The 26,429-nt window shown below is 35.1% G+C and overlaps 1 protein-coding gene and 1 long non-coding RNA gene across 2 annotated transcripts; one reads left to right on the plus strand and one right to left on the minus strand.

Moving 5' to 3' along the window:
• Positions 1–1,144: 1,144 nt before the first annotated feature.
• On the minus strand, positions 1,145–21,743 carry LOC143237793 (organic cation transporter 1-like). Its single transcript, XM_076477389.1, has 10 exons — positions 21,166–21,743; positions 19,542–19,645; positions 13,823–13,977; positions 11,326–11,494; positions 10,130–10,256; positions 8,751–8,863; positions 7,522–7,736; positions 5,049–5,230; positions 4,322–4,485; positions 1,145–2,823 (listed from the first exon to the last, which is right to left on the minus strand). The coding sequence occupies exons 1-10, from the start codon at positions 21,574–21,576 to the stop codon at positions 2,763–2,765; spliced, it is 1,701 nt and encodes a 566-aa protein (XP_076333504.1). The 5' UTR covers positions 21,577–21,743; the 3' UTR covers positions 1,145–2,762.
• On the plus strand, positions 11,494–18,811 carry LOC143237794 (uncharacterized). Its single transcript, XR_013020277.1, has 2 exons — positions 11,494–11,719; positions 18,308–18,811. It is a non-coding gene; the product is annotated as an uncharacterized LOC143237794 (long non-coding RNA).
• Positions 21,744–26,429: the final 4,686 nt, after the last annotated feature.

Raw genomic sequence — 26,429 nt, forward strand, 5'->3', positions numbered from 1 at the left:
GGTGTGAGCAGGAGAATTCGACAAATTGTCCGGCAAGACACCAGCAGATCATCGAACCAGATTAAGGCCCTTACTGACGCAGAATGCAGCTCAAGAACAATAAGACGGCACCTGCAAGAAAAATGCTTCAAAAACCGTAAACGTCGTCAAAGGCCATGCCTCCTTCCAAACATCTCGGCTAAACTTCGCTGAGAAGCACCAAACATAGGACGTAGAAAAGTGGAAGAAGGTTTGGTTCTCTGACGAGAAAAAAATTAACCTAGATGGTCCAGATGGCTTCCAACGTTACTGGCACGATAAGGATATCCCACCGGAGACATTTTCTACACGACACATTGGAGGAGGTTCCAACATGATGTGGGGTCCTTTCTCCTTTCATGGAACAATGAAGCTTTAGGTTATACAGGGGCGTCAAACAGCAGCTGGCTACATTGTCATGTTGAAGAGAGCATTCTTATTGACTGAAGGCCCTCGCTTGTGTGGAAATGACTGGATCTTTCAGTAGGACAACACTGCAATCCCCAATTCCCGCAGAACAAAGGACTTTTTCATGGCAAATAACGTGATTCTTTTGGACCATCCAGCGTGTTCGCCCGAACTGAACCCCATTGAAAATGTTTAGGGGTTGATAGCAAGGGAAGTCTATAGAAATGGACGTCAATTTCAAGCAGTGCATGATCTTCGTGAAGCCATTTTCACCGCTTGAAATAACATTCCAGCCAACCTTCTGCAAACGTTTATATCGATCATGCCAAAGAAAATGTTTGACGTTATTCGCAATGGCGGCCGTGCGACTAACTACTGAAACCTCTTGTTGGGCATTTCCTACCCTGTTTAGGACTTCTTTTTGGTATGGTCTTAAACGTTTGACCAGCTAGTGTTTAGGACAATTTCATAGAGTTCACATTTTCCCTATTAAATGCTAAAAAAGTTTTTTTTTTAATTTCCCTTTTCTTATTTTCATCTTTCGAAGCTCTACTCAAATAAGTGGCTGAGTCTAACAACGCAAAATGCATATTTTTTCTTTATGTTCATTGTCCTTAAGGTTTTGGCTAGTAGTGCATATATATGTATCAGGTATATATATACATATTATAAATAATATATCTCTTTAAAATAACATTATAGTTAAAATATATTGTTATAGGTTTGGCAATATATTTATTAACATACACATATGTAGTTTATACACTGATACATTTAAGATATAAAAATAACTGATGGTAAAATTGGATACATTGTACGATTTATTAAAAAATAGTTAGAAAAATTAAATTGTGAAGTCAGTCATTTTCTTCATCTATTTATTATTTTAAATTACACTTCTAATTGCAAAACTTAATGTTTTTGTTAAATCGTTCATAAAATCGACATGACCAGACGCTGTATTTGTGTAAGAAGTTATTGGTGTATAAAAGACGTCTCTGGTTTCGGTTTGTTTTGAAGTTCGCGCAAAGCTACACGAGGGCTGTCTGCGCTAGCCGACCAAAATTTAGCAGTGTAAGACTAGAGGGAAGGTAGCTAGTCATCACCACCGACTGCAAACTCTTTGGCTACTCTTTTACCAACGAATAGTGGGATTGACCATCATCTTATAACGCCCTCACGGCTGAAATAGCGAGCATGTTTGGTGTGACGGGATTTTGTACCCGCAACCCTCAGATTACAAGTCGAGTGTCTTAACCACTTGGTCATGACGGGCCCAGGAGTCTCTCCGAAAATATATTAATTTACTAAATTTTGCGTTGATCTGGTATATTGTGTTCTATGTAGGATGAAAGAAACCAAACTGAAAAAAGAAATCGAGGTAATACATTAAGATATTCTGATTAAATAACACTAACACTCAGATCTGTTGAAATAAATATATCTGTTATACCTGTTTTATAAGGTGTTCTTCCCTCACGTTAGTAAAAATTAACAACAGTAAATTTAGTTTCCCGCTTATTATATGTGAACTACTAGAGGTCGATGAATATCGCTGCGAGAGTGAGCGAAGGTGCGTGCCGAACGTGTCCGGGAAGTTTGCGTAGGGTATGTCGGTGTGACGTCCAACGTGAAGTGACGTCGAAGCCGAAACCCTAACGCGCGCTACATCGCGATAGTGACCCAAACTGCTGCGGACGTGTGAGAACAAAAGGACACGACGTCGAGATTACAGTTGGAATGATATTAACAATATTATACGTTTTTTTTTAATTAATGTTTGTTTCTTTACACCCACTCATTCTTTAATAAATAATTTATTTTAATTCTAAGTAGTTGAAATGTAGTTTAAAGAATCGTAATGCAGAATTTAAGCAAAGAGGTAGTAACACATACTAGCAGTGATGTCAAAAGTTTGGGTGTCACATTTCAATATGTAGAAGCAGCGTGAATATTTTAGCCTACAGAAAGATAGATGGGATAACAAAGAAAAAGAATGGGATAGAACTTGAATTGTTCAAATATCACTTGACACAATAGTTTGAAGAATTACAAGTGACATATGGCTATTCAATTGTATCTTAACTTGCAGAAAAATAAAACCAATTTCATTCATAGCAACTGTTTTTCTGTGTATGTGTTGTACAGAAACAAACATTCTACGACTGGAATAGATGAAGCTTCGTATTTGCCACAGTTGTAGTTTTTGTTTATTATACAAAAACATGAGTAGAATGTCTTCTTACACCCTGGTACTGGAAACTTCTTGTATTTAAGGATTAACTACAGTTGACTAGGAAACTTGAATTCCACGTTGTTTCATATAATTCGGTAATTTATCTCGTGGATTCTTCGCCACCTTGAGTCGTCACAGCTTGTTCGTTGTTGTTTCTCTTCCTGAGGAATTATGAAAAGCAAAGTGTATTAAGATAATTTTATTTTCTAAAATAATTTATGAAAGCTAGTTAGTGAATATAGGTCAGATTTTAAACTCTTATTGGCGACATTCCATTTTACCACATCTAAATTATTTGCTTGTTTAATTTTGGGCAAAGATACGCGAGAGCTATCTGCACTAGTCTTCCTTAATTTTGAAACTGACCGTCACGTTCATAACCCATTTAATGCACCGAGATGCAGAGTGAAACGTATATTTGTAATTATTGTTGTTGTTAGTAATATGACGAGAAACATCGAACGATATCGACTCACAAAAATAAAGTTAGATTAAAATCGAACTGATGTACAAACATTTTTGCTAACACTAAAAACTGGACAAACATTCCATTATTTATTTAGAATTCATCACATTGATAGAATTGGTTAATATATATATATATATATTTATCTTATTTTATAATTGGCTTGGTTTGTTTTGAATTTCGCGCAAAACTACACTAGGGCTACCTGTGCTAGCCGTCCTTAAATTTGCAGTGTAAAACTAGAGGGAAGGTAGCTAGACATCACCACCCACCGCCAACTCTTGGGCTACTCTTTTACCAACGAATAGTGGCATTGACCGAAACATTATAACGCCCCCACGGCTGAAAGGGCGAGCGTGTTTGGTGTGACAGGGATTCGAGCCCACGACCCTCGCATTACGATTAGAATTTTATTATATAATTTTATTATTACAAGGATTACTTTGGATTCACAGTTAACTACGTGGATTGAGGGTTAAACTTAATGTCCTAAGCTGCCAGAATCATGCAAGACATTATTGGGATTATGGCCAAAAATACGATAACGTCGAGTTAGACTAATTAATGTATCAATTCATTCTAATCCTTTTATACCTTGATTTCTTGACACTTTAAGTTAGAACAGAATTTAAACTAACTACATTATTTAGTAGATATATTTTAAATTATTGTCTAGGTTGGTACCTTACTTTCGTCGGATGTAACTGTTAGTAATTGCTTTCACTGTTCATTATGCTAGCCTCTTCCCTGATGCCTCAGCGGCAAGTCTGTTTTGCTTGTTTGTTGTTAGGTGCAAAGGTACACTTTGGAATATTTGTGGTGCGGCTACCACGGGTATAGAAACCCATTTTTAGCGTTATAAACCTAGCGTAGGAGTATCCACAATTCGCAATGGACAGAGAACAGATACCTATCATGTAGCTTCGCGTTTGACAGCAAAAAAAGAAACAAAATCATCACGTTAGCTAGAATATTCCCAAATCATTCAAGTTATTCCCTCAAATATTATAACGTTGCCTTTACATTTTTTCAGATAACTGTCGCCAGGGGATGAAAATGTATGGAAAAACTATTGATGTTTTAATTTCATATTTAAGAATTTGACTCGGAAAAATAAATATTCTGCGGCACAATATTAAAATTTTAATATTTAGTGTTTGAAATTGTTTTATATAATTGCAACTTGTAATTACCTGGCTAAATAAAACATTTTCTGTTTCAATCCGAACGCTTCGGAATCTTCAATTGTTTGAGGCAAACTTTCATTTAACGTTTCTGGCACCAGGGGAGCTAATAGTCCTGCTACCAAACACATTCCACCGATGAAGAGAAATGGTATGTATTTATTGTAAGAACCCTTTATAATAGAAAAGAAACAATCTCTGTTTACACAAAATAATTAAATTATTACACTTTATACAACTAAATTTGATAACTTGTGTCTTTAATGCAACAACACTTCTTTAAATATAGGATTTCTAGAATAATACAAAATAATTCTAATTGCAGAAATCAAAATCTATAAGTTTGCTTGGCTTAGGCCTAACATTAGTTAAGCGTTTATTAAGTACGGCTTGTAATTGATAAAAAGATAACACCATAACGTATGTACTCTTTTTTTTTTTGCTTGCGTTTAGTTAGGGCTAAACTTTACCGTATTTAATACAATCGATAAATAACCTAATGATTTTTTTCTATTACATAACATTAAACATTTTTAAAACTTTCATAAGTTTTTATAATATATGTTGTACAAAAGGTCTACTACATTATTTTAGATCCGTCTTTTGTTTGGATTCGTTGAAATAGAGAACGTAAACATTCGCATTTAGATAGTAAGATGCGCACGCAATTTCAGGACAGACAAAACTGAGCATTATTATTGTAATATAACTATTAATAAGTAAATTTAGAACTTACTAAATAGACTATGTAAGGCATGCAAATGATAGCTATAGCAGAGACTGTAGACCCAATTGCTATTCCAATAGATCTCACGGCAGTTGGGTAAAGCTCAGCCGCCTGTTGGTATATTACCATAAACCCTGCAGCCGAACAAAATTTTCCAATCAAGGAAGCTGCCAAGGCTGGGCTTTTGAAATCTAAAAAAAAAAAAACAACATATATACGTTGAGAAAATAATAAATGTATTCTCCATATTTGTTTTAATACAAATTAGAATTGGAAATTACGTGCTGAAAAAAACCTTTTGCGATCGTCGGGTAAAAATTCAGTTCAGAAGTCTTCAGGATTCAGATATGGTCATTCCTGAGAGTAGAGAGCCAGGAAACAGCATCTGTCACCTAAAGGTTTTTCAATGGCTCTTCGAACTGGATAATAGGATTACAGGGTCTTTCGCTAATTCTTTTAACTGAATAATGGAATTACAAGGCATTTCACTGACTCTTTCTTCTGGATAATGGGATTATGAGATCTTTCACTGACTCTTTGAACTAGATAATGGAATTATAAGGTCTTTTATTGACTCTTTGAACTGGATAATGGGAATATAAGGTATTTCACTATTCCTTTAAACTGAATAATGGGATTACATGGTCTTTCACTGACGTTTTGAACTGAATGATGGGATTACATGGTATTTCATTGACTCTTTGACCTGGATAATGGGATTATAAAATCCTTCACCGACCTTTTGAACCGAACACTGAGATTGACCGTCACCTTCACAACTAGTCCACATGAAAAAGTGTGAAGCATCTTCAGCATTATATTGTCTCGAACCTCGGATTCTTCGATACGCAGCCTAGCGGGGTAACCGTAAATCACGCTCTACCCTTAACTAAAGTAAAATAAATAAAGAATTGTTAAGTTCTTCGTTGGAGGGAAAAGTATAAGTTGGTTTGATGAAAGTTTCGGACCAGGTAACTTTCACATGGTATATATATACAATATTATAAGTAACAAAAAACGTAACCACGTGAACCTTTTTTTAAATATTAAACAGGAAAATTAAAATATTAATATTCAGTAAAGTCATCTCCATAATAAATTACATTTTCAAGTTGTTATCCTTGCATACTTTTACCTACACTGGAATGGTTTTTTGTCCCTTATTTTTAGAAATTTACCCTGTGGTTGGTACGGAGGACGTCTTATGTATAAACTAGGATTTTTTAACGAAAATGCTTATAAAAAAATAAACATTTTGAGTTGCGAACCTCTATCTACCAAATAAACGACTGACCAAGCCAACTGTAGCATTATGGTTATTTTATGGAGTGGAACCTTGATTGTGGTAATGATGTAAAAGCAGCAGTCACTCATGATACTTAAATAACATTAACAGTGAAGGCGGTGATTCTTTTAATTGGCACTCCTCCCCTCCCCATAGCTAGCAATTATAGAAGGAAAGTTGTGGAACAATAGTCTCTCCAACATGGCGGTTTCGTCTACGTGTTACATACGGTGACTTTTTTGTTAAAAATACCAAATATAATTTAGATTTGTACCAGGGAACATTGGTTTGTTCATAATTAAGATATATTTACAGATTTGAAAACTGTAACGAAGATCTCATTATCAATAACGAAAACATAAATGATAAAAAATAAACTTTAATAATAAATACGTATTCTACATCATGTATAATATTAAGGTTTTATAAACTTTAATAATAAATACGTATCCTACATCATGTATAATATTAAGGTTTTATAAACTTTAATAATAAATACGTATTATACATCATGTATAATATTAAGGTTTTATAAACTTTAATAATAAATACGTATTCTACATCATGTATAATATTAAGGTTTTATAAACTTTAATAATAAATACGTATTCTACATCATGTATAATATTAAGGTTTTATAAACTTTAATAATAAATACGTATCCTACATCATGTATAATATTAAGGTTTTATAAACTTTAATAATAAATACGTATCCTACATCATGTATAATATTAAGGTTTTATAAACTTTAATAATAAATACGTATCCTACATCATGTATAATATTAAGGTTTTATAAACTTCAATAATAAATACGTATTCTACATCATGTATAATATTAAGGTTTTATAAACTTTAATAATAAATACGTATCCTACATCATGTATAATATTAAGGTTTTATAAACTTTAATAATAAATACGTATTCTACATCATGTATAATATTAAGGTTTTATAAACTTTAATAATAAATACGTATTCTACGTCATGTATAATATTAAGGTTTGTTATAAGAAAATAATTCAATTTCCTTAGTGGATAAAGAGGTAAGCTTACCCCTTCTTACCAGGAAATACAGTAAAGCAAAATTTATTTAGTAACTTTGGTTTGATTATAAAGCTCGACACGTTGGGCGTCTTTTTTTCTTTAAAGAAAAAAAATATTTAAAATTGCTACTTCATAATAACTTTACTTACTAGCAGGCAGGAAAACAGGGAGCAAACAGAAGAAGCCTGCTATGAGAATAAAGCCAGTGCTAGCCCATCGTCTGCCCCATTTATCCATGATGTAACTACCAATAAAGAATGCAGGAAGTTCGACGACAGACAGACAGAAATAATTCAAGAAATCATTTCCACCGAGGTTTGATATGTTGATTATCAGGCCGAAGTAAGTGACCGAAATCGCTGTCCTGTAAAATATAAAACCAGAACACGTTCGTCAATACCCTTGATTATTTATTTTATGTCTATAGAACTGCATGGTTAAAAAAATGAAAAAAGTTTTAGAAGCATAGATTTATGGAAGAGTGCTTTATATCAACTGTAAAGGTCATTAATGACCCTCTGATTCTAGAAATCATTGAATGAATGAAAGTAAAAGAGCAGCCATATATATATGTCCTGTCTAGCTGATGAATTATAGTGTTAAACGAACTGACTCCTGGACATTGGCCTGTGACAGAAATAGATCGATCTTAAATGCTATTCTTAAATAGCTTTTATTTGGAATATGAAATGGACTGATTAATAGGAATGTCAAGAATATATTATATTTATGGGATACTTACGTCCCTACTAATTTTTAATGTATGTTCAAGTCTCTCCAGTTTGGTGGTATGGTACCTGCTCACAAGATTGGAGCAGATTATTTATTTAACAGTGATCTTTCTACCTTAATCTTTGACCTTCAATAATTAGGTCATGTCTAGAACTTTGCGTGTGTTGTCTACGTTTGCTTAAACCCATCCATCCGGTCTAGAGATATTCTGTCCACAAGATCGGAACGGATTGTGATCTTTTGACCTTCAAAAGTCAGATCACATCTAGAGCTTTTGATGTAGAACCTGTTGTATACGTGTGGATAAAAACATCCATCCAATCTTAAGGTACACTGTCCACAATTTTGAGACAAACAGACAGGGGCAAACTTATATGCCTTGCCCTTTGATGTTTCACAGTAGGGGAGGTGTTTAAAAGTCATATCGGTAGTCAGTGTGACATAAATATTAGGGTTAATGGTTTGAAATGTTTTATCACTTTTGAGGTTCATTACTGAATACAGATGTCAGTGTTAATAGAAGCCTTTAATGCATCATTTATGATAAAATAATTTATTCTTCGAAGTAGTATTGGTTTATACATAGTTTTAGCCATCCACCTATTGACCCATCTGTGAATTATCATACAATACTTACAACACTTACCAGATTAATGTAACGATTATTAATTTTTTCCGAAGTTGTGGATATCGAAATATGTCTAACACGGAATGAGTACTTTCTTCGCGTCTGTGGTCCATGAGCGTCTGCCCAACTTTCTGTGAAAAAATAATTTAAAAAAGGAACTTAATAAATAAAGAAACAATACTCAGTATAGTGTAACGTGTACGCTAAGAAAGAAATCCAAAATTTTAACATCACTACTCAAAATGTGAAGGAATATACATTATTACATATTAGGCCCTTACGACAGATATTGCATTTTCAATTTTGTCTTTGTTGAAAAGAACTCTGTCATACCATCATTCTAGTGCTGCCCCACTGAGAAAATGCCAAATAGTAAATTAGGCGCAATGCCGTAATATTATTTACACATATCTAAATTAATTTAGTTTCTTAAATGGTGAGTTAAGAAAGACTTAAAAGCCGCGGAAACACATTTTGCATAAATTCAGAGCGATTACAAAAATCCTAAAATGTTTAAAAGTCGTCACTGGTACTTCTGATTTGGTTATGGTTAAATGCAAAATAAAAAATGGGTTATTTGTACTCTGTCACTAATATCGAAACCCGAATGTTGGCGTCGTAAACTTACAGACTTAACACTGTACCACTAGAGTGAAACATCACATAGCCATTCAGTATGTCTTCTATCATTCTTAGTTACTATTTCAGTATTTTTCCTAACAGAAACTAATACAAGTTTTTGTTTTTGACAGCGTATGTTAATTCCTGTAACTGCTGCTCTGACTTGTTCATTCAAATGTAAATCACTAATCTGGTATTGTTGAAAACAGAGAGAAGACACTAACAGCAATTCTAGTATGTAACTTAATATGGTTATAAAATACATCCAACGGCTTTAACAAACGTGATCATCTTCAGTGTGATTATGTTAACATTTTGTTCCATTGAGAGATTGTTTATTTGTTTTTGAATTTCGCGCAAAGCTACTCGAGGGCTATCTGCGCTAGCCGTCGCTAATTTAACAGTGTAAGACTAAAGGGAAGGCAGCTAGTCATCACCACCCACCGCCAACTCTTGGGCTACTCTTTTACCAACGAATAGTGGGATTGAACGTAACATTATAACGCCCCCACTGCTAAAGGGGCGAGCATGTTTGGTGCAACGAGGATTCGAACGTGCGACCCTCAGATTATGAGTCGAATGCCTTAATTAACCCACCTGGCCATGCCGGGCCCCCATTGAAAGAAGGAGCATTTAAAATACAATAACTTGGGTGAAAGGGGTCTTTATGTTATCTGTGTGTGTGTGTGTGTGATGTAAACATATTCCAGAATTGGTAAGAAAAGGAAAGACTTAAATAATAAAAAAACGTATGTTTGAAAATTGAACATCCTTACCAAAACTTTTACTAGTAAGTCACTGGGAACCTCTTTCTTATTGGTTATTGCTATGTGTTTCAAAACCTCCCCTGCTTCATCATATCTTCCATGGGCAATCAGAAAACGAGGAGAGAAGGTCAGGAACCTGGAGTGGAGAGTATAAAACTAAGCTTAGAATTGGATACATGTCGAAGTAGGCTTAGACTGCATAAAATTTAATAAATGAAATATTTATTTATTTATTACTTAACATATTTATTTATGATCCACTTCAGTAATTTTATAGACCTTATTATGAGATTGTATTACATGAATTATATATTATTATTTTCTATTTTCAACATTGGTTTTTTATACCTAATTTTGAATTTCAATAACATTTGAAATTATGTGTCTAACAAAAGAAAGAAAAAACGCTAGCCATTTGCCCTTAATTGCGTAGAAAACTTGTGGTGATTCTTAAACCCATAAATCATAAAACCTAGAAATTATATAAATGACTAAAGAAACTAACTGTTAACTTTCATTTTTTTCCTGGGATGTACCTACGGCAAAGTCAAATTATCGGGCTCTCACATTCTACAATATAAAAGTCTTGTTTATATGTTTGTTGTTAAACACAAAACTGACGCGAGTATTAAAGCTCAATTTTTAGCTTTATAAGCCCTCAGACTTGCCAGTGAGAAAAAAAAATGTAACGGATATAAAATAAAGATATTTAACAGAAAAATCACACGGTAATTAAATCAAGCAGTTTCATGTGATAAGGTCATATTATCGGTTGCTTTACTTCATAAAATCGTTTTATTGGTCGCTTTACTGGATAAGGTCGTTTTATTGGTTGTTTTACAGGTAGAGTCTTTAAAAGTGATTGTCATAATAGTTGTTAATTTGGAAACAAGTTATTCCTACAATCATAACGAAATAAAAAAGGCGTTAAGTTAAAGTTAAAGATATTGGTTTAATACTTTAAAAAACGTTTAAAATATTTATAAAATCATATCTAAAAATTTACCTAATTTTTGGAAATTTTAAAATGCAGCGATTGTTTTAATACTTTTTCCCCCTATTGAAGAAACAGGAACAGTTTATGCTATATGTTAGAATATACATGATGACATAATGCGTTAAAAATCTAATTATTTCAACATAAGTATCCTAAGTTTCCTAAACAGTTTAATCACTGAAACATCACAGTAATCGTATCTACTTACTTCCAGTAAGCCAAGAAGAGCGCAGTAGGCAATGACGTCACTAGAGCTAGGGTCACCCAACTGCGAGACAAGAATGCCACTAGCGCCAGACAACACGAGCCCAGAGTCCAGAGAATCCAAGAGAAGCACACTAAACGAGATCTCACAGTAGAACCCACTTGTTCAACAGCTAAGAAAGATTACATAGAAAATAAATGAAAGAAAAAAATTAAATAATTGGTATTACTCGAATATTGGGTTGCTTATAAAACAATCACGTTTTTATAAGAAACTGTTTGATATTTGCCTCAACATCGATGAATGAAATGTACGTTTGCGTACTTATCTTTGAAGAACGAAAACCCATATTGATGATTTCAATTTTCAACTGTTTACATGTCTCTCATAATTTCTGGTAAGGTTTTTGATATTTTTGTATCCCGTTTTCCTCCTTTAATTTCAATATAAGCCTTGTCCTAGCTAGTTAGTATATTATAAATCCAGTCGTTACCATTAATAACGGTTGTTCCCGAGTTGAAATGGAATTATTAGAGCTGGTGAGATGTAAGTTAGAAAAGTACTAATTTTGTAATTACAATAATTTAGTTTCATAAATTAGTTAATTCTTTTATTCCTTCTAACCTAGTCCGGTTAAGGCGCTCGACTCGTAATCCGAGGGTTGCGGGTTTAAATTCCCGTCACACCAAACATGCCCTTTTAGCCGTGGGAGCGTTATAATGTGTCGGTAAGTGCCATTATTCGTTGGTAAAAGAGTAGCCCAAGAGTTGGTGGTGGATGGTGATGACTAGCTGCCTTCCCTCTAGTCTTACACTGCTAAATTAGGGAGGGCTAGCGCAGATAGCCCTCGTGCAGCTTTGCGCGAAATTCAAAACAAACCAAACTTTTTGATGACGAGAAACCCACTTGAAATAAAAATGTAACTCAGAACTGCTGAAAGGAGTATTAACACTTTTATTGATAAGGAAAGAACAACGTTTCGACCTTCCTAGGTCATCTTCAGGTTGAGGTCTAACCTGATGAAACTTTGTAGAATGGACGGCTACTGCCTGTTTTGGAGACACAAGTATAGAGAACGACGTTTCGAAAGTCTTCCGCCTTTCGTTTTCAAGTTAGTGTGTGTGTTATTTATTTATTTTAGACTTGGTAGTATTTTAGGTTTTAAAGACGGCAAACTCGGGGCGCTCAGAAACTTTTGTTTCTCTTCAGCCCCACACGTGTATAAGGTGGGTCGTGTCGTGAATAAAAGGAAAAACGAATTGACTGGTGTATGACAAAATATAACTATAAAATATGAAAGTTGAGGAGTGGGAGAGCTGGATTTGATTGCATTGGACGGAAATAATCATGCTCACGAGCAGGGAGACCAAGGTTGCAGGTTCTTCAGGGGACCGGTGACAAAGAGGGGGACATGGGTAGAGAGAGAGAGGAGAAAGAGAGAGCGTGAGAGAGAGGAAGAAAGATAGAGAGCAATACGGGGGAGAGAAAGGGGAGGGAGGAGTGGAGAAAGAAAGGAGTAGATACAGAAGGTCTTTTTAAGGGCCAGGGTGCCTGGGATCCATGATCCAATGGCGAGAAATTAGATGTGGGGGAAACCGGAGTACCCGGAGAAAACCACTTTCACTGGATGGGTACCGCGTGTGTGTGTGTGTGTGTGTCGGTGTTGTCTCATTTTTATAGTGTCCTGGTTGATTGTTGAGAGCATGTTATGATTGGTTAGATTATCACTCTTTCTGATTGGAGGATATATTTCCTGTAGATTCAACCAATGGCAGCCACAGGTTACTCACCACTAATCCGGAATATCTATTTAGTGAAGGTTTAATAGTGTTAATATAAAATTATTCTTTGATTTTTCTTGTCTTCCATAATTAGTCTGTGTCGATGATTCTAGTTTTCTCCCAGTTTATTCTGTGTCCATTTGATGTCACGTGCTCTGCAATGGTTGAATTTTCTGTTTTCATGAGTCTCGTATTATCTTTATTTTCTTTTATTCTTGTTACGAGTTTTCTTCCCGTTTTTCCAATGCATGTATCGTTGCAGGAACATTGTCCTCTACACTTATGTCTCCACAACAGGCAGTTGCCGTCCATTCTACAAAGTTTCATCATGAATACTCTGCCTAAACAATATATCAAAGAAGGTTTAACCTAATTTTAGAACTGTAACTTACCAGAGTCTGGGATTTGTGGGGCCAATGATAAAATCTATCACAGCAAGCACCTGTAGTCGTTTATCTATATAAACCATTTACGAAAACAAATACAACCTGGCGTAAAAAATAGATCAAAGGATTATTTGTAGTTTAGGTTTTATTTAAGTTATAAAAACAATATTGCAACATCAGGCAGTTCCTTTCCGCATCTTTTATTTATGTTTTAATCTATAAATTATATATAATAATTTGGTTACCCTAAAATTTCGAACTTTCGAGGTCATATCTTTCGTCTACTTAGAAATAGAATATACACAAATCACGTTCTGTGGTTTCAATACTTACTTAGGATGTAAGGAAGCTGAAAATTGGAAGGCAGAGTTCCTCCTACGAGCATGCGCAGAATGGCAAAAGTTGAAAAGTTTGGAGCAAACACAGATAGTACGCCACAGACAATGGCCACAATGATATTCATAAAAAATGCATTTCGACGGCCCAGTCTGAAATCAAAGTAAAATTTTCATCGTAACAGAAATTCTTATATTGTACGTTTCACAATTATCTGTATTACAAACGATTTTTAAGCGCTATCCAGCGCTGACGATATAATTACATAAAATTGTTTATTATAGACGTACATCACAAGGAAATGTATTATCTCTCCAGCTAAACTGCATTACGAAAATGTAAAACTCATACCATTTATATACAAGTGTAAAATATACCATTTTAAAGTGAAAGTATCTATAGCCATAGCACGCAAAGGTAACGGGGATATTCCGCCTATTAAACACAAATCAACAAACCCAAAACTAGAGACCAATTCAGTTAAAGGTCTGGATCTGGGTGACAGAACCCATAACGTCCTAGGCCCCACTATTACTCACCGCTTATATTCGGGCGTGAGCATTACAATGTGTAACAAAATTTTTACTTTTTCTTGTTCCTGGGCAGAAAGTGTTATTTCCCAATTGCTTATGTCTAAAGTAAATGGAAAAGACCTATTTTTTCTTCAAATTTTGCTTTTGTGACCTGGGAGCGTATAACGAAAACAAAATGGGAGACTATATCTGGGGCTGATATGTGAAAGTGATTTACATTACAGTCGCAAATTTCGAAAAACTGCTCGCTTCTAAACATTTGTGTATAACATTAGTATAAATATATGTAAGTCTTGATTCATATGTTGTTTTATTCAAGTATTATGTAAATGAAAATGTGTAAATTTGCCCATTTTTACATAGAAAATAGGTTAATTTCTAAATTTCATTATCCAGGTCACAAAAACAAAGTTTGAAGGGAATAATGGCCATTTTCTGTACTTTTACAACATAAGCAACTAAGAAATAACATACACTATCCAGGAACAAAATTTGTATTGCATAGTGTTATAGTTATCCATAAAAACATGAAACTAGAAATCAGTCACCCTCGACTTCTATTTACAAATATCAATACCCAACCTTCACCCTTTAAATAATGTTTGTTTGTTTAGAGCTAAGCAGAAAGCTACACGATGGGCTATCTGTGCTCTGTCCACCACAGGTATCGAAACCTGGTTTTTAGCGGTGTGAGTCTGCAGACATACAGCTGTGCCACTGGTGGCTTAAAATAATGAAAATAGGAAACATGTATCTTATATCACCCCTTATTTGTATCAGAGAATATTACTTGGCTTATTAAAAAATCTTAATGACGGAATGGTAGAAAAAAACAAATGTAAGCCTAAACTATTGTGTGTACGTTAAGTGTGCATCCTAACATGTATCAAAGAGGGTTTTGGTTTTATGTCTTATTGCTTTTATGTTTAGCCATATAAATTTCAAGTGACATGTACAGACCCAAACCATTTTATAAAAGCTTAAAATTATGCGTTTTAAACCTTCAATCAGCATTTTTTTTTCTTTGAAGTAAAAACCAGATAAAGATTTTAAATTTCTGTGAAAGGTGTTCTGAAGCTGCGCATATAATATAAACGTATCGTAACAGCGAGAAATGTCGGACTTTAGTCGACCTACCCTGAACAAGCGTCGCTTTGTGTTTCTTTTTGGATCTAAGGTCGCCATAACTAACAAACTGGTCGATCAGTGTCTTTATGTGTAGTTGTAGCTGGTGCTACACCATTGGACAATCTTACGACATGAAATTGAAATCCATTCTGGTAAAAAAAAAAAAAGACATGACCGATTTCCACATTATCTAATAAACATGTTGTCTAATAAACCAATAATGTTATTTTACTGTGTAGCTACAAACATAAACACACAAACAATCAATTAAATTTTGTTAGAAGTTTCTTGTAATGTAAGCTGAATTTCATTACTAAAGGTCAGTAAAAATTTCTTGAACGCCACATGTAAGTGGAGCTCTCAGAGTGTTCGAGTTTCCAATCAACATACAATGTTTATTGAACATTGAGAAGGATGAAAACGACCCGGATTAAACCTCTCTTAACCGGTTCAGTTATTGGTGGTATTTTTTTAAATCCTCAGTGGAGTTTTATCCCACCAAGGAGATCTTTGACAACGATTAGATCAAATCCAGTTGTTAGAATACACTTATATATTTGATAACTGCTTTTATGAAGAAATGATAAAGCCATTGCTCCCTGTATTAAACATGAACCAAACTCTTCTTTGTAAAAACATTGGTAAAAAGATTACTGTTCGATGGGGATACACCTCGCTAATCTAATTTGTTTTCACGATCGGCTCTCTGTAGCTCTGTCCACATGAAGTTCATTTGATCGGTTAAACATTAATGTCCCTTGAAGGTTCGAATATTAAGAAGGTTGTTTACAAAGGAATGTGTGAATTCGAGTCTTCAGTCTGAGACTGTTGATCGAAATACCACAACACTATATATTTTGTCGAATTTCGAGGTATTATTATAAAAACGAAAAACTATATGACAAACAGAATATTCATTTAAGCTACAATAATAAATAACTCGAAATTCTTTAAGTGTCTTAAATATAACATGAAACTAGACTCCGAAATATCGTATTAAGAGTTATGTAATAGCTGACGCCACGTGCACATTTTACTTTCAACGTATTAGTTAGTGTCTATCGGAAGTGGCGTTACTCACTGATGACCCCAAGATATCTATCCTAACCGTGCTGACGTGGATGGCGTCCCTTACAATAAATCGTCTTCGTTGTGAGATAAACCAGTTTCTGTTTGTTTATTTTTATCTTTTCAGTCGACAAATGAAAAATAAAACTTTTTAGGGAAACAAACTAGTAAACTATGCTAAATAGATAAACTATCATGTTTGACTTAGACAATGACGGCTGCTTCTGTGACACTATGAAGGACTGCTGTTGTAAACTTCGAGCGACATTTTATATGACTCGTGAATTAAACCTTCAAGTAAGAGACCACTAGGGTTGAAACAGAATGATTCCTGGTTTGGAACTATTGACCAGAGGAAGGGCAAACAGCAGAGATGAGCTGGGTGGGCTCATGCTTTACAGATCTTATGACTTCAAAATGATATTTTTTGTATGTCATAAAATGTTTCAAAAACTACGAAAAGATCCACCTGTTTCTGCACATTTCTTGTTCTGAGCTATTAAGAAAAATACATTTCAACGTTAAAATTAGTGGCACACAGGGACTTCTGGGTGTCCATAGTAAAAAAAAAAAAAGATATCTTATTAAATGTTGATACCAAATAACTGCTACATGTGGTTTTGTTTTACTATTTCTGTACCAGAGGTAGTCCTCAGTTTGACATAATGCCCTTTAACGATTCTCAACTTCCCACGCTTGCCTTACGATGTCAGAAAAGTTCTCCCTTGTTTGTCAATGGGTCTCTATCCTTTCAATGTTCTCTGTACATTACTGATAAACGTCAAGACATATTCGTGCTAATTTGACGTATTGGGTTCGGTTCGCTTCCAGCAATTGAATGTGAGTGTGTTGTGTACAGTGTAAGGCTCACAATACTTTTGTGCGCATCTAAAGGGCTAATCAGAGGTATATCTCTTGCACAGCTTAAATCGTGAGGGGAGGGTGGCTTACAACATATTGCAGCTTGAACCTTGGATCTTATGATCCACAACCTAGCATGTTAACTGCTAGATCACGTCTGCGCTTATTCTTTTAATAGTCGCTACTGTGAACAAAGACATGAAGCCATGCTGTGTTTGTTTGTTTTGGAAGTTCGCCTAAAGTACATAGTAGCCATCTCTAATTTTGAAACTGATACAACAAAGGGAGGGTAGTTAATTAACAACACCCGCCACCAGTTCTTTGGCCACTTTAATCGAATGGTCGGATTTGATCTTTATTCTTATAAAGCACCCATGGCCTCAAAGTTCGAAGTGTAATCTCGTGTAAGGGGACGCTAACCTAGGATCATCTGATTTACCTAAATTTGGCACGTTAGCCACAAAGCAATGTTTGACTTAAGGAACATTGTGATTTAAACAATAGAAAAAATGGATTTTATAAGTTGTAGAAAATATATAAAAGACAAATAACAACACTAAGTTTATATTTTTCATTGTATACTTTACATTTTAATTGATTAAAATACACTCTGAAAAAGTATATGTATCGTAAGTATCATACATTTAACGTAAACAATGATAAGAACTAATATATACATTAAACGAATTCCTTATATATAGGTTATTTCTGCACAAGAAATGATAACGAATACATCTCAACTCCTTAGTTTTGTCACCTACAGTAATACAAGGTGTTTACAAAGTCCTGTTTCGGTTTTAAACGTTTATTAGAAAGAAACTAATTGAGGTAGAATTATGCAGTTTTTAGCACCTCATTGCTTAATTAACAAAGTCTTTTTTTTAATTTATAGATTGTAATGGGAGTATCCAGTTGCTAATGACTGACGTTTGAATTAAGATGGCGACATATGGTACGGATACCTCAAGAAAGAGAATCGTTATCTTAACTTACGGTGTTGCTAAGTAATCGACTTGAATTTTATGTGGGAGCCCATATCAAAAGTTATATTTCAACGATTGGTCTCCTAGAACAGGTCCAGAAATTTCATTGAAATAGTTGTTGTGGGTGTTTTCATTTTGTTCGTCTGTGAACTGAATATTTTTTCTTTAACCTTTTGAACACTGCATAGGTCCTTATGACCAACTTCGTAACCAGTTGTACTCGTTACGATTTACATACTGCTAATTTCTAAAATGATTAAGTGAAAATCACAAAATTTGGTAGACCTTAGTAAACATTACAAGGCTTTTGCAACGAAAACCAGATTTTATGATGCAGTACATTTACCACTTTAACAGGCAATTCTGAAATGGTTAAATGTTGATGGACAAAATAAACAGCTTTTTGACAGTTCAATGTTTAGATAAGAAACTATTTTCTGTTAACACTCATATTAAAGTTATAATTTATTAATGAATTATTATCAATGGTGAAAGGAGTTGGTCATTTGTCGTCTCAAGTGACATTGTCTTATTATTCTTTTAGTGATAGAAGTTGGACCAGAAAATACCTGAATATAATCATGTACATTTCTTTTGTCTAAACACCATGCGCATTTCATATCGTTGATCAAATATTGAAGAAAATTATTGATTATTGGGACATAAGAAAAACGGAAAAACTAATATTATCACGATATAAGTTAGAAAAATTGGGAAATTACTAATTATTAGGGATATAAGAAAAAGTGGAACCATGCTGACTTGCAAGCTACACTTTATATGAATCAGCAATTGATCAACGAATTTCCAAGCTTATGGACTTCGATTCCTCGTGATGGACAGAGAGCAGCTAGTCTATGCAATGTAGGTAATTCTGTACTACTTTAAATTTCTCGAAAAACGATCAAAAACGTCACCGAAGTTATGAACTTGTGAGGAATAGTCAGAAGTTGACTCACCCCTCGTGTGGTAAGGAATAAAAAAATGTATTCACTCAAGCGAATCTGGTGTGGTAAGGATGAGGTTACGTTTCATTTTACTTACCCAAAAAATGAGAAATAAACAGCCTAAAAAAGAAAATATTCACGATAGATTAAAATAAACACCCAACAGTTAAAGAAAGAGGTGAGGAGATCAACTTACTTGTCGGCGATTGCACCAAATATTAGAGCACCCATCACAGAGCCGACATTTGATAAAGTTAGAACCAAACTCGATAAACTGTCGTAATCACACACCAAGTTCCACTGTAAAAAATTATGTACAAATTAGGGCTTTATATTTTAGAATCACATAATATATAAAATATCTTACCTGCATACGAGAATAAGTCCAAAACACTGACATAAATATAATGTAATTAATGCTTACATATTTCAAATTACCTGTTTGTTTGTTCTTACAAAAATACGAAATAAAAACCTTGATACAAGTTAAAGTTTTGTTGTTTGCTGTTAATTACCATGAATTTTATATCATTTTAAAACGAATAAGGTGTGTTTATTTGGTTGTGGTTAAACGCAAAGCTACACAATAAATTATCTTCGCTGAAAACTGACTTTCAGCGTTATAGATCCGTATATTTACTGTTGAGAAAATGGGGCGGAGCGAAAGCATAGTGTTAATTGTGTTTTGTTTTTTTTAATTTTGTTTAATCAGAATAATTGGTCTTGGAATGTCGCACAAAGTTGCAAGAGAGCTATCTGCGCAAGCCGTCCCTAATTTAGTAGTGTAAGACTAGAGGGATGGTGGTTGCTTATCATCACCCACCGCCAACTCTTGGACTATTCTTTTACCAACGAATAGTGGGATTGACTTTTACACTATAACGCCCCAATGCTGAAAGGACTAGCATGTTTGGTGTGACGGGAATTCGAACCCGAGACCCTCGGATTACGAGTCGAGCGCCCTAACCACCTGGCCATGCCGGGCCTAATTTCGTTTAAAGCTATTCGAGTCGTCCCTAATTTTGAAGTTATAAAGTAGAGAAAAGACAGCTTGTAAACACCAACCACTATTAGTTTACTCTTTACCAATGAATAGTGGGATTAATCGATGAATTATAACGCCCCTACGTCTGGGGGTGAGCATGTTCGATAACGGAATTAGGCTCTTTTAATGTGTAAGAAGGAAACAATATTTAAAAAGACAAGCAAATATAAATTATTTATTATTTTAAATTTTCTAATTCAAATCTTTTAATATCTGAGTTTCTTGTTGTCAAGATAGTTAAAAAATACATTTTAATCTTATGTAACATAGTGCTGGCACTCTAGTCCTCAGAGCTATCGTACAAACCACATACATATTTTTCTACATTATCATACACCAAACTGTTTGAGAGTCCACAGGGTCAGTAAGGAAATACAAGTCACACTGTCGATTTAAACAATAGTAACGCCAGTACTGCAGTTAACCCCAGAAACTGCAATGAGGTTTTCTGTTCATTTAAAAATGAACCAGACAGTGTGTGAATTTATGTGCAACTTTCTATCTATTTCCTTACCCTGAATGATTTAACAGGTTAAAACATACTATCTAGTTCTTTAATGGTTTAAGGGGTTAAGTGTTCTATCTAGTTCCTTACCCTGAATGGTTGACACTAGAGCGTTTACTTAACACGATTCAGCGTGTGGACCACACTGGTAGCGAATAGAATATAAACAAGTCGCTAAGTTAAAGAGTTATTGAGAATTGTGATCGAGGCCTTACGTCTAAATTCCGTCATAACATATTATCCAGCACGTATATTATTAGACTGTCTTACCCTTGTTGCAGCTGTCTGTTGGTAGAGAGTACGGTCATACACCCATCCATTCTGACAGGACTGTACGGGATGGTGCGAATGTAGTTTGGGGAGTACGGTTGTTCCGTTGAACCACGTTACGTTACGAAGTACGGCTGTATAGTCCAAGTTGTACATTGTACATCTGCTGTACTGTTCCTCTCCGTTTCTCACGACTTTCGGAACACTTAAAATCTTCTGTTCTTCGATGGTCAGGTTCGTTTCTTCGAATTCCGGGATGTGACACCAGTGATTAGGAACGGCGACTAAGAATATGACATTCATTACGTAAAAGGCAGTTGCAAATGTCGTAGGGGCCATGAAATATAATAAGAGTTTCTTTTGGTAGGGACCAAAATCACCGACCTCCGACAGAATGTCTTCGAATTCCATAACTCTAAAATAACTTATCTCGTGAGTTTAGCTACTCAGAGAAACTATTACTGTACGGGAGTAACTTGCTCTAATGTGCAGAACAATTAACTCGCGTGAGTTATTATATACTTTATTTCGATACTGCTACGGGAGACTTCGTAATGACATCACGGCTAGTCGATCCCAAAACTGGTAATAGCCGGTATTTCATCGTATGAATCCCTTTAACATCCCTCCCTCCTTCCTTTTTTTCCCTCGCATTTTTCTAGATCAGCTGATCGTGTTGACCGTTCGCACCGGTTAGGGGCGGTTAGCTGATAAAAAGCACCCAATTATTAATATATATATATATATATATATATGCTGCATTCACTTATAAGTTGAAATGATGAACCAACACATATGAATATAGAATGTACGAGCTGGACTTTTAAACCCAGGGTTATTTAAAGAAAAAATATATAACTTACGTGGTTGATGGTTGCAGAAATCACATATTATACAGCAGCAGCTGTTTCTTTTCCTCTACTTAGTACCCCCTTCATAGGATGATTCAGCGGTAGCTTGTAGGTTTACAACGCTAGAATTTAGGGCTCGATCTCTGCGGTGGGATCATTATACGCTGTTGTGCAGTTTTACAAATTCCTTAGAGACACATGTTGTGTAAACCTAATTCGTGTGATAAACTGCCATTCAGTTTCATATTTACCATCACATACGTACGATTCGTTATTCGGTTCGTGTGGATTTATACTGTTAGACACCGGGTTTCGATACCAGTGGTGGGCAGAGTACGGATAGCCCTTTGTGTAACTTTGTGCTTAATAATAAACAACAACATTTTGTTCGTTTAAAAGCTAATGTCATCTTAAGTTTTATAACCGCACAAATCCAGAATTTATAAGGTTCTGTCCATCTAAGAGCAAATTTATTTTGCAGTAGAAGATAAAGGCTGTGGTTGTAACAAAAACCTAGTCACTTACTGGAACCACTATTATCCACCTTCTGTAGTTGTTTATATTGTCCACCTTCTGTAGTTGTTTATATTGTCCACCTTCTGTAGTTGTTTATATTGTCCACCTTCTGTAGTTGTTTATATTGTCCACCTTCTGTAGTTGTTTATATTGTCCACCTTCTGTAGTTGTTTATATCGTATTTGAGCTTCTTCTTCATTACTTCTTCTGCATTATGTTTTCTAGCTTTCAACAGTCTTGGGGTCGAGCGAGGTCCAGTGATTAGAGCGTTGGATGGTGGATCTGATATTCCATGATTCGCATCCCATCACTACTATAAACAACAACTTTGTTTCGCTATTTGTTACCTTGGAGATGCTACAATTGTGGTGATTAAATACCGCTATTCGATCAGATAGCCCAAGAGTTGCGGTGAAAGCGTTGACTAGGTAGATGTTTCTTAATATCAATGTTATGAACGACAAGTGTAGATAACTTTGGACAAAATTCAATAAAGATGAACAGCCTTGGCCTTGGGAAAGGAACTCAGCAAGATGGTTTCAAAGCAAGGCGAGCTCATATCCCAAATATAGCTTGTCTAATATACAACCTGTCGCTTCCTGAATTGGAGTTTTTCATTTATTGAAATGGACAGGAGGGTGTCTACCCAAGGTTTTATGAAATCTCTTTTGTTTACGTCCTCCAGTGACTCAACGTTAAGTCTGAAGGTTTATAACGCTAAAAAACTGGGTTTCGATATCTGTGGTGTTGCTTTGTGCTTAACTACAAAAGAATCTCTTTGTCACGCTTAACTGAGAACAATAAGTTAAAACATAATTAGCTCCTACTGCCTCACACTTTTCTGCCGTCAAATAACAGTTAAGTTCTGGTTCTTCTTCAAAGGCCACGATCTTTCAAATACAACATCAATAAAATAATTCAGACCAATTTAGATGCTATCCTTTTAAACTAGAACAGTTAAGCCCACTTACAATATAGTATGACCATGATGAAATGGTTAAATTCGGAGGTAAGTAAAACCTGGATGTGATACAGAAAGGTAAAGACTCCATTGTAATCGTTTAAGTAATATAACATTTTGATCCATTGGAGGAATTGAAACTATGCTTTTATTCACTCAAAGACACCGTAAATGCAAATGGACTAAGTAGACAAGAAGGAAACCTCCATGTTTTTTGTTGTTTTAAATTCGCGCAGAACTATACGGTGGCTATCTCCGCTAGCTGTCCCTAATTTAGTAGTGTAAGGCTAGAGGGAGGGCAGCTAGTCATCATCACTCATCGTCGGTCCTTGGACTACTCTTTTATCAACAAATAGCGGGATTGATCGTCACATTATAACTCGCCCTCACCACCAGCCCATTAAATCAAAAGATGATCTCCCAATGTCTAACTAAGTATTTAATTCAGTGAGCTGAATAATTAATTCTAACTCACTCACTTACACCGTATTCGTTTTCTAAGTACTACAAAAAGTTTCGTGATGTTACGTCATCGTTATAGTATGACTAACTTTCTCTGGAAATGAACATCTAAACAAAAATATTAAAAATATAATTTCCAACATCGTTCTTACGTTGATGTACATACAGTTTCTTTGTTACTCCTTAAAAATCCATTTGAAGACATTTCAAACGTTTAATATCGAGCTCTATATATATTATTAGAACAGTACAATGAGTTACTGTCTTATATCAAATATTTATTATAGTTGAAGTTATTAGCTTATCTATTTATTTTTACGTAGTGATAAATAACTAGTTTGAGTGCAAAAATGGTATAATGTGTACTTTTTCGCGCGTTATAATGCAACGTGTTTCGTCTAAATTAACTTCTGTGTCACTAAACTAAAGCAACGTGTCTTGTCTACGACAATTTCTGTGCTATTGGCATCTTGCTTTATTCGAGATGTTTTTATCTCCTCTATCTGAACGAGGCTTTAAGCGACACGTGGACCACAAACAACGGAGTCAGAGACATAAAGGTGTGGACATAGTCAACCTAACCTATAACTTATGGCAGACAGATAATTCATTTCATTTCATTTCTATCACATCTGAAACAGAAACAAATGTCAGAAGAATAACGTAGTGTGAACCTGGTGTTTATTTATTTTTGTTTGTTTTTGAATTTCGCGAGAGCTGTCTGCGCTAGTTGTCCCTAATTTAGCAGTGTGAGACTAGAAGGAAGGCAACTAGTCATCACCACTCACCGCCAACTCTTGGGTTACTCTTTTACCAACCAATAGTAGGATTGACTGTCATGTTATAACGCTCCCACGGCTGAAAGGGCGAGCATGTTTGGTGTGACGGGGATTTGAACCCACGAGTCGAGTGCCTTAACCATCTGGCTATGCCGGGCCTGATTCGCAAATAAATCTTTGGAAGGGTGACCATGTTCTGAGTGTTTTAGTTGCCATTAACCCTTTATTTACTAAATAATGCAACATTAACTGACTGTTATTGACGGTCAAAACGTTAACTTATAGAAACTCTGTCCACTGTATTCTACAAGGAGAAAACAAAAACTGTTTTAGTTTCACCGTTCTAAACTAATTTTTTTTTCTAACCGCTCTTCTAGTAGCTCAGTGGAAAGTCAAAAGGCTTATAACGCTACAAACCGAGTTTCGAAACACGTGGTTAGTACAGCAGAGATGGTCCATTGTGTAGCTTTAGACTTGATTACCTTTTGTCTAATATCAGGATTTCCAAAACTTTCTCAACCCATGACCCACCTCAGTAGCCAGAGAATTTTTTTAAACTTATGCTGAACTTGAGAGGTAGGGTGGAAGGGGAGTTACTTACTGCTCAAATATATTTCAGTAATGATTAGTTGGTTTCTCAAACACACACACCTATATATATTTCTGGTCTGGCATGGCCAAGCGCGTAAGGCGTGCGACTCGTAATCCGAGGGTCGCGGGTTCGCGCCTGCGTCGCGCTAAACATGCTCGCCCTACCAGCCGTGGGGGTGTATAATGTTACGGTCAATCCCACTATTCGTTGGTAAAAGAGTAACCCAAGAGTTGGCGGTGGGTGGTGATGACTAGCTGCCTTCCCTCTAGTCTTACACTGCTAAATTAGGGACGGCTAACACAGATAGCCCTCGTGTAGCTTTGTGCGAAATTCCAAAACAAATATATATATTTCATTCAATACTTTCAAGATAATTATTTTGTAGAATTTAATTCATATATATGTATGTATGTGTTTCCCCGGTCTTGTTTATTTCGTTTAATCGCTAAATGCACAACTAAGAAATTAAGTTCATTTCTTTTTCTATGACTGTTTCTTTTTACAAAGTTCTTGATAAGTAGTATTTCTTTGCAGCAACTAAAACAAAAACCGATAGATGGCAGCAAATGAAATTAAAAGAGGGAGACAAAACTGAAACGGAAATGCAATAAAAAGCTGTTGTTGTTGTTTTGAATTAAGCACAAAGCTACACAATGGGCTATCTGTGCTCTGCCCACCACGAATATCGAAAAAAGGAAAAAAGATATTAATTATCGTAATACTTATAACAAATGTGCCTCTACAAAATCTATAGAATATAGAATGAACTGAGGCGAAAATGCAGTAAAAAATGAAAAACAAAACAACTAGAAATTTATATTAATTAAAATAATATTTTCCGAGAAGAAGGAACGTCTCAGAAAGACTTCGTCTTTGGATCTTTTTATCTTGTATCTGGCTTTATGTTTATTGTTTATTCTAAACGACAGTTATTTTATACCTGGATTAGTCAAACCAATTATAGACATTTGATAATACCAATATTTGTTAGATTGGTACAAACAATATTGAGAGATTAAAATGGTTACTTGCTGTGAAATGTATGATTTTAACAACACGTGACACAATGGGGAAGAAATAGTCCCCCATATTTGTTTTGGTGA

This window comes from Tachypleus tridentatus, chromosome 13, assembly GCF_004210375.1.
Source record: "Tachypleus tridentatus isolate NWPU-2018 chromosome 13, ASM421037v1, whole genome shotgun sequence".
Taxonomy (NCBI): Eukaryota; Metazoa; Arthropoda; class Merostomata; order Xiphosura; family Limulidae; genus Tachypleus; species Tachypleus tridentatus.